General features: G+C 36.7%; 1 protein-coding gene across 1 annotated transcript in view; it reads right to left on the minus strand.

Annotated features, from left to right (window-relative positions):
* The window catches only part of LOC107711612 (laminin subunit alpha-2), a gene marked incomplete at its 5' end in the record, with an annotated part of 124,775 nt that extends 114,331 nt beyond the window's left edge, over positions 1 to 10,444 (minus strand). The window contains 4 exon segments of the mRNA XM_016516614.1: positions 4,330 to 4,500; positions 7,716 to 7,726; positions 8,869 to 9,027; positions 10,327 to 10,444. Coding sequence (XP_016372100.1) covers positions 4,330 to 4,500; positions 7,716 to 7,726; positions 8,869 to 9,027; positions 10,327 to 10,444 — 459 coding nt within the window.
* Positions 10,445 to 10,558: the final 114 nt, after the last annotated feature.

Here is a 10,558-nt window from a genome sequence, read left to right on the forward strand (position 1 = left end):
TCCGTACCCACTATATATATATATATATATATATATATATATATATATTAATAAACAAATGGTTTCAAAAAGACCAATGTGTTGCTCAACAAGTTTAGCCTCCATCACTTAATTCCACACCACACGCCATAGTTTCATTTCTGTTTTTGTGCAGGTGCAGTGAGGGCAAATCGGTGAGGGCAATCGGTTTGTAGATCTGATTCAACTGTGCAAAATCCCAACGAGGGCCGACCAAAATTTCTGACATGTCAGAAATTCATCTGACCATCCAGTCTGGAGAGGTTAATCGCCTCTGTTCCCCCTGTACACTGCACGACAAACAACGCACGACAAAGCTGAAATTCAGCCCGACTCAAAAAAGAGTTGCACGAGTCAGAATTCGCCTCAAAATCGGTCGAAAATCGCACAGTGTATGCCCGGCCTTACCCGAATGAAGAACGTTGATGGTAGGCTTGCTGTGATAGTCGGTGTTACCGGTGTTAAGTCGCAACACCGTTTATGTCACTTGCCCACCGCGGCACCATCAGTTTTTATATTTTATAGTAATAAAAACATTTAGTTAATTTAGAGAACAGACACTACAATTAAAAACTGAACGCGGCTGCTCAATGAAGCGTGCCGAGCGACATTCGTATCACAGATCAGCAGCTTGAGACAGATTTCATTTATCAAGTGAGGAGAGTGAGTCGAGCTGACCGACAAGAAGAGTGAGGTGAGACAGACAAGACCACAAAATAAACTCCAACAAACACAAGTAACATCCAGCCGGTTGTTATCACAGAATAACCTCTGCTTCACATCGGGGTCCTGATCACCCTGTCGGGGGTTATTCTGCGATAATAACCGGCTAGATGTACATTATCCCTTACTTAACTGTCAACTTGTTTATTGAACTGTTGTATAATATCAAAATACAAGAATTATCACACTCACAGTCTGGTCTGAATATCAGCATTACCTACGACTGATTGACAGCTGATATTTGGTATGACAGCTCTTGCTTGTGTGGTATTGCTTCAGTTTAACACAAATGGAACGATGCACTGATCAATCCAGGACCAAAACTTTTTATAGGTTTTATAAGATACTTTTGCAGGTCATGTCAAACATTCAACCTTTTATTAACAACCTCTTTGTGTGTTCTCATTTAATTGCATGGAAATCATTTGAAAATCGTTTTTGTGGCATGTACTGTACATGTGCCTGTACATGTTTAAAAAAATAAAATAAAATAATGTGATTTTGGGAATATTACATGTAAATGTCCTTGTTTTCAGGAAGGGATATCAAATTGCACATAATCACGATTGCACATAATTTCCATCACGCCATGTGAAACGCCAGTCCATGTGTGAAATCCGTGAGCGAGCATGGCAAAGACCCACAATTTCCAGGTAAGGTGTACTTTGTCCACAGTAATTTAAACTCTCAATGGAAAAATGTTTGAAAGTCTCAGTGGAAGTAAGTATGAGTAGGTATCTTATTAAATGTCATCTTACCAAAGGAGGCTGTTGCCATAGAGATTACTATTACCATACTATTACTATTACCAGACACCCTTTAAAATATGCAGCTACTCAGTGTAAAGAGTGACTCTATATGAACTCGTAGGATCCAGCATTTAAAATAGAAGTTCATGTCACATAACCACTAAAAATGATTGCAAATGTGTGTAAAGTGCTTGTCAATCTAAATCTACTGTCACATTCTTTTTTTAGGGAAAGCATTAAATGTTCCAGTGTTAAACAAATACACAATGTGTGACTCAAAAGCCATAAAAACAGCATCGAAAGTGATCAGTCTTTTAAAACTGTGTATTGCAGCAAATATAACAGAGGAATCTCATGAAGAAGTGTCTGCGTCATATTTATGGCAGCCTGTTTCTGCAACAAGATAAAAATAATGGTGATTGCTTCCTTTTATCTCACAATTCTGACTTTTTTAAGTAAACTCAGAACTGCGTAATATAAACGTGCAATTCTAAGAAGAATAGTCTGAATTGTAAATAAAAAATAATAATAATAAAAACTCGAGAAATTGCGAGAAAAAGGATAAAAATTACCCTATTTAATTAAAAAAAATTTTTTTAATTCTGTAGGCAGAATTGGGCTTCCATACATGTTACACCGCAAAAGCAGAGGCTATATATATATATATATATATTGCATAAAGAATATGAAGTCTATTTTTAGGACCATTGTTTTTATTTATTTATTTACTTATTTATTTTTGTTAATTTATTAATTTATTGGCATGTTCTTGACAGGCATCAGGAGATTCACCCAGAAACACTTTTTTCCATATGTAACTGGTCAGTGCATTCAATGAGGATGAATCCTTCATTTAAAACTTTAAAAGTCAATTAAACGTACAGCCTAATCTACGTGGATATGAAAAGCCTTTTAGATGAATGCTGACAGTGCCTTTAAACTCAGAGTAATGGCATCATTAGCAGTGGAGAGAGTTCAGAGGTCAAAGAACATCGGCGGCACATGCTTGACCCACTTTAACAGCTCAGGGTTTATTCTCACACATCTGAATGCGCTGGAAATCACATGCATATTCATCTTGTTCACTGTCTTGTCCATTCTTCTAATGACCGTTCACAATGTGAGCATATGAATTGGTGTCGACCCCCATTTACAGCCCTTTCTTAATGTATATTCCTGGTCTTAATGTGAATGTTATTCCTTTGGATAATATTTGAAACACACATTAAGATATTTTCATGAAACCTGAAAAGGTATCTGTCACTGCATAGAAATCCATGCAACCAAAACTTAAAAGATTCAAAAAGGTCATCATAAAACAAATCCATATGAATTGAGTGGTTTAGTCCAAGTCTTGTGAAGAGACACAATCACTTTATTTGATGAACAGTTTCATTAAAAATCTTAATTTGTGTTTCAAAGATTAACGGAAGTCTCAAGTAAACATGAGAGTATAAACAAGATTAGTACACAATTTATACAAGTAGGAGTTATAAAAAAATCATGTTACAGTATGACTGTGGATTAGTTCAGCTCTTGTGGAAGAGGTGCATCTTCAGATGTTTTTTAAAGGTCTCAGCACATCCATCTGCACATGTTTACATCGGAAAACACACAAAACACTTTCAGTGTAAACAGCCCCTGATTCACATGACACAACACTTGAAGTTTCTCAAAGTTACCATTTTAAAAGAGTAGCCTCAGTGAATCGGCCAAACAGGTTTGAAAAGCAATCTGGATGTATTCAGACCGCTTTCTCATTGAATCCTTTGGAGTGGTTTCTCGGTCAGTGCAACAGTATCATGATATAAGAAAACAGAGAGCAAACGAGCGCTGGATGAAGTGGATATTTACTTAGAGGAAACTTTGAGAAGCTTCAAGTAGTGCCGTGTCATGTGATTGAAGGACTGTTCAAGTGTTTTTGTGTCCACCCATGCTGTTTTTCATCAAAACTTAATTAGATTTATGCTTCAATGGGGTGAGAAAAAATAAAACTTAATTTACTGGAACCACTACAAAAACACTGATTAGAAAATGATTTTTTTTTTTTTTTTTTTTTTAAACACTGCATACTACGTTCATAGTGGCTTATTTGTCAGTACGAACAAAAACATTTTCACAAGTTGTGTGCCAAAAATAATATGCAGAATCTTTCCGCTCACTATGTTTATATTGTTACTGATATGTACTTATTATATTATTACTAATATGATGTGATATGATATCGGTAATAAACACTGTCTGAAATTAAATGAAGGTGATTCTCAGACAGTTCGGTTATGTACACTCCTTTGATTTAATTTTTCATACTCCCATTATGCATGCGTTTAAAGTCCCCGGCTGCGTCTCTCCCCCTGCAGACACTGAAGTTAAATCAAGGGCAAATGAAAGGCTAAATGAGCCTGTAACATAATGATGATAAATGATGTCTGAATTGTGGTCATGTGACGGCATCATTACTGCACATTATACATCAGCACAGTGTGCTGGCACAAATTAATACTAACACGCGCACACACACACACACACACACACACACATGTCTGGTCAGCTATCCTTGTGGGGACTCTCCATAGGCGTAATGGTTTTTATACTGTACAGACCGTATATTCTATTGCCCTACACCAACCCTACCCCTAAACCTACCCCTCACAGGAAACTTTGTGCATTTTTAGATTTTCAAAAAACTTCATTCTGTGTGATTTATTAGCTTGTTTACCCGTGGGGACCTCAATTTAGGTCCCCACCGTGACACGAGTCCCCACGAGTCTGTGTGTATTCAGGTTTAAGTCCCCACCAGAATAGAAAAACAGGTACACACACACACACACACACTCACTTTCTTGCGCAGGTAAGCAGACGGGGCGCTCCAGTAGTACGGTGCCGTCAGGTGAGTCTGCGCGTCTGATTGGCTCACGATGAGCTGGTGGGCCGTCTCTCTGCTGGTCACCGCCCACACAAGCCCCTCCCCATCCGCTCCTGTCAGATACCATCCAGACATATCCATCACCTGCAAACAAACACACCAAAACATTCAGATCTCTGAGACCGTGCTGTAGGGTAGGGCAGGCAATAGTGCTACTGGTATGTATGCTCATCATATGCAAATGACAAAATATATGTTTAAGTAACATTTAAGTGCGTATTATCATTTCAGCAGAAGGTCCAGCAGCTCTCTTTTGGCATTTCATAACCTCATAATCAGCCAATCTCCTTTGTGATTGGAGCAGTCAAATGGAGAACAAACTCATTCCTCACAATTTATTGCAGTTCTGCCTAGCAGCGTTTAACTGTTCTCTTTATATGATAATCTGTATTTTTGCCTGTATCCTTTCTCTTATGTGCATCATTCTAAATATTATTGCATGATTGATTAAATGACCTCAAAACTGAAGTTTTGTCACCGTTTTGTGAGAGAAGAAACGGTTCATTATATGGTCTATTAAAGAGTCCATTGTGTACAACAACAATGTCAATAGTTATTTCATAATAATTAAATAATCTATAGTTGGTGTCAGCATGTATTGATCTAATATCAGGAATATTGAAGTGGTATATTGTATTGATTCATATATTGATTTGACTTGTAAAGCACACAATGTATATGTTTAGGTAAATGAAGGCTCTTCTGTTCTATTACACTATTGATGGAAATGCTGTGTGTGTGTGTGTGTGTGTGTGTGTGTGTGTATAGTCATAATGTCAGTGACATGTTGTAGCTAAAAAAAAAAAAAAAACAATTAAAAAAATTCAGTTTAATTGTCATGAAAATACAAATGAACATACCAAAACTGTTCCAGACTGAAAATTATTTTAAAATGCTGGTAATAAAATTATTATTTTGTGATGATCACTTTTCATTACACCAAATAATTTTCACAGTAAACTTTCAGAAATCCATCTGTTAATGAGAAGAGTTCAGTGCTAAACAATCGTTCCAGATTTGGTAGTGAGAAGGTTATGCTGTGGTAATGTGTTCAAACATCTGTCGTCCTTATTCCTGCTAATTTTCTTGATAATTTTGTCAGATTTGATCTGTCTATGATCTAGTCTGTGATTGAAGAGGCTAGTCTGCAGTTTTCTTAGAGGAACATGCAATCAGCAGACATTCAGATTATGTATGGATGAGAGGTTCTCCTCTTGTAAAATGACATGCATTTATGTAATGTTCTTATGAAACAGGGAGACTGAAGCCTTTATACTTCTTTTTTGGGAAGTGTTTTATCTCTATTTTTGTTTATTTATACTGTTTTCAGGTTGGCCTGACAGATGACAGAGTCTATTTTTATTTTTGACTATTTAAATGTACGGTAAGACTAAAAAAATTTACAAATGAAAGCTCTGCATCTGTTTCTGAATACATTTAGCAGTTATTGATTTCACATCACTGTCATTCTATTTCAAAGTTTATTAGCACAGTGTACTTTCATTTTAAAGAGAATGCTATTAAAGGGATAGTTCACCCAAAAATTGCAATTCTGTCATCATTTACTCAGCCTACACTTGTTTTAAAACTGTATTGTATGAGATTCTTTCTTCTGTTGAACACAAAGGAAGATATTCCGAAGAATGTTTGTAACCAAATATTTGACATTAGCCTTTGACTTCCATAGTATTTTTTCCATACTGTGGAAGTCAATGGCTACCTTCAACTGTGAACTATCCCTTTAACTGTTGTTGTTGTTGTTGTTGTATATGGTTGATGACACATTTAAAATAATCACACTTTTAAAATGATACACTGCGAAGCACTGTTCTGTGCATTAACTTCATTTGTGTTAGATTTGCACTTAGAAAAAGAGAAAAAGATTGTCAGTGTGGTAATTAAAATAAACATTTTCTCTAAAAACAAGTATTTTTATCTTAAAAATGTAAATATCATTTGAGCGTGGAATGGAGTGAGCTATGTTTTAGACTTATTTTAAAAGAAATGACAATGACATTACATTCCTTTTCAGCTATTAAATTGATACATTTATGTGCTGAATTATATTCATATTATTGTTTTTAACATCGTAATTAAAGCTAGCAGAGCTCTGAAAAGACAACTCAAGGTCAGCTTAATTGTACAGACAGATGCTGGTAGCATCTCTCTCACACACACACATGCACACACAAATTGATGCAAAAATGCCAGGGCCCCCTACACTATTAACCTTTCACCCTTCCTAACATCTGTCCCCTTTGTCTGTGTGTAAAGACTGCACTCATGACAGTTCGCTTCTAAACGTGATGACCAGCAACTTTTGTTCACTCATTAAACTGGAAAATATCCATGTGAATCATCTGTGTGTGCATGTGTGTGTTTAAGAACAGCCATTACTGCTTAATAAGACTGAGTCCCACTAGCCAAGCAGAGATTTGAGATAGTGTAACTAATGAGAAATGAGACCCGTCTCTCTCTCTCTCTCTCCTGCATGTGAAACTGGGCTGCATGCACTATTAAACACTGTTAAAGCAGCACTAACCCATGGGAAGTGTAAACACACACACACACACACACACACACACATACACACACACAGGTGCACGAACCTCTACAGTGAAGGAAAAGTCATTATTCTTCCATTTAATTTATTTCAATAGCTGTAGGACCTCTTCACATCTGTGTGTGTGTAACAGGGATTGTGCATTGTTCAAAATTACTGCCGAAGAACTGCTGTAACTTGAAATAAGTTTATGGCTTGCCAAAATAGGGCCTATGCGTCAGTAAAATGTTTTTGAAAGAAGTCTCTTCTGCTCACCAAGGCAGCATTTATTTGGTCAAAAATACAGTAAAAATGTGAAATATTATTACAATTATATATAATATATAATATAACAAAATAACTATTTGAATATATTTTAAACTGTAATGTATTCCTGTGATCAAAACTGAATTTCCAGCATCATTGCTCCAGTCTTCAGTGTCACATGATCTTCAGAAATCATTCTAATATGCTGGTTTGCTGCTCAAGAAACATTTCTGATTATTATCAATGTTGAAAACAGTTGCGCTGCCCAATGTTCTTGTGGAAACTGTGATACATTTTATTTTTCAGGATTCACAGATGAATAGAAAGTTCAAAAGAACAGCATTTATTTGAAATATACATCTTTTGTATCATTATAAATGTCTTTACTGTCACTTTTGATCAATTTAATGTGTCCTTGCTGAATAAACATTTAAATTTCTTTAAAAAAAAACATCTGATCTTAATGAAAAAAAGCCTTTTTAAATCTTACCTGTTTATTATCTTGAATCCATAAGAGTGTACAAAACAATCATTCTGGCAACAAGACGAACACTTTAGCAATATTAATGCAGGCCTATTAATAATGAAGCCCTCGTGTTTCATTTTTCAGTAAATACAGTCAATAACTGAGGCAAAAAATAATATCAGTTGCATTTGAATGAAACGAGCAAGAGCACGGCACTGTGACATGAGAGCTGTGAAAGAAGCGGTCTCACATACCTGGATTAGCAGTATGATATTCGGCATTGCTAAGGACGATGGTTGTTATCGGGAAATAACACAGATGGGAATGTCGCGACTGACCAATCAGAATCAAGTATTCCAGATAGCCGTGTAATAAATCAGAACAAATAGACACACTTACACTTAATTGTGTAATTATGTTTATTTGTTCCAATATGAAAAATATGTCATGAAATGTATCAGAAAATTGTGATGAACTAGTCAAAGTGATCTGCGTAGAATTGTTGACTTGTAACTCTTGAGTTATTTTAAATTGAATTCAAACTCCTGTGTGTCCTGACCAGCTCAATTCAGATTCACACTTATGATATTCAAGGGAGTCAGTTCTTAAATTCTGATTGTCATTCAACCCTGTTGTGTGAATCCAGTATTAACTTTTCATACAGAGTGAGGAACTCTCTCAGATGAACTTTTCCGTTCCAGTCACCAGACTGTGTTCTGACACTTTAATTTATTTCTGTATATTACAGCTATTGGCAAGTCTAGCATCAGACTGCAGCACCTGGAGCGAGTCCATCCCGTCTGTGGGTGTCATTTACTGATGTTTCTTAATGCTCCATTTACACTGGCGCTCTGCCTGAGCCAAGCCATTACTGAACAGAGCTGAGCATTTGCCTCTATAATCTGACCATCCCAGCCTCTTCATCTGGGCAACGCCAAACACGCTTCACCTCCGCTCACTCTTCATCTGTTCATCCATCCATCCAGAGAAATCCTGTGAAACCCTTCTTGATCATCTGTAGTCCTGCATTAAAGCTGCATTAAAGCAATTTTTTTCTATTTATATTCTGTTTGTTTTCATGCATTGAAAGACTTGAATCATTATTAGGATGGGAAAACAGATCCAGACTGAAACGATTTGACAGCCGAGGACAAAAAGGCGCAAGTTAGTTGTCAGCCATCTACACATGATTGGCAGTTAATTCCTCCTGTGTTTTCAGAGCAACTAAGGCAGACTCCGCCCCCCACATATTCACCATGAATATTTAAACTCAGCTTAGCATCGGCCACAGTTTGGTTGTAATAGCATTCCTCTGATTTTCCGTGACAGTTACACTCTGGCAAATAAAGACATCACACAATTATACAACTATAAGAGAAGCAGTGCAGCTTTGCAAGCAGCACCTGACACATGACACTTAAAATATAGCAATACCACATGGGGAACAGTTGATCTGAATACTGGCAGAGCTATGATTCAGCCACAGGTAAATGACAGGTGTGCTGATACTCCGACCAGCAGCACCATGAATTCAGGATCTTCCATTGCTAGTCCAAAAGAGATGTCTAAATCTCTGTTACTAATTCGAGAATGTCCCGTTAAAGCTAGCAACTGCAGCTTGGGCCACTTCTGAGAATGGAGTAACAAGAAGGCATAGCAAAAAGTAAAAATGGAGTAGCATGAAGGTGGCCAGATTGAGTGATATTGCTTTAATACAGTAGTTAAATAATCAAGTTAATATTACGTAACTTAAATTTTAGACTCAATATTGCCGGTTACTTTGTGTGCTTTTGCTTCACCAACAAAAATGGTTACACATTAAGACACAGCAACACTGAGCAACAAACAGTAGGGGCATTTTGTTCCTGAACGATTCTGTGTTTTTGATTCATTTGGACTCATTTAACAAACGATTCAGTGACTCTGACTCACTCATGAAGACAGTCATCTGGTTAATTCCTGAAAAAAGTAATGTTTTTTAACAAATCGGTTGAGTGAATAATTCAATGACTTGTTTATAAAGACACTCAGTGTGTCTGAAATCGCATATTGTCTGAATAGGTACTACATTTGATGAAGAATTTACACAGACAAGTGAAGTGATTCAAACAGTGGAGAGTCGGTAGGGGCTGTTCCTGAACGATTCTGTGTTTTTGATTCATTTGAACTCATTTAACAAACGATTCAGTGACTCACTCATGAAGACAGTCATCTGGTTAATTCCTGAAAAAAGTAATGTTTTTTAACAAATCGGTTGAGTGAATAATTCAATGACTTGTTTATAAAGACACTCAGTGTGTCTGAAATCGCATATTGTCTGAATAGGTACTACATTTGATGAAGAATTTACACAGACAAGTGAAGTGATTCAAACAGTGGAGAGTCCAGGTTACGTCAACTAATCTTGAAATGCTAATCAACCAGTCAGATTGAAGGACCCAAACTAACTGTTGCATAATTCATATTAAGATGTATTAACTTTTACATAGTGTGACTATGATATGAATATAGTCACTCAGATGTCATATAACATGAACTGATGTTCCTAATGTTTATAGACCACACCTAAAATAAGACAAAAATGGTCAATAAAGCAGCATGCTCAGCTCTGTGGGAAACTGTTGAGGCCTCTTACTTTCACAGACGTGGCGTGTGAGGAAGGTTCCCGCCATCCAGGGTTTCTGGTTGTAACCAGGGCAACAGCGGTCACAGCTCTCACCACAAGTGTTGTGTTCACACTCACAGCTGAATTTCTGATGTCGAAACCAAACAGTCAATCAAACCAACTGTGTGTCATTCAGAAATGATTAGAGAATGCCTTCCCAATTAAAACTCAATCTGAGATGGCAAACACAATGCAGAACTGA

This window comes from Sinocyclocheilus rhinocerous, unplaced genomic scaffold (assembly GCF_001515625.1).
Source record: "Sinocyclocheilus rhinocerous isolate Xijiao unplaced genomic scaffold, SAMN03320098_v1.1 scaffold2012, whole genome shotgun sequence".
Taxonomy (NCBI): Eukaryota; Metazoa; Chordata; class Actinopteri; order Cypriniformes; family Cyprinidae; genus Sinocyclocheilus; species Sinocyclocheilus rhinocerous.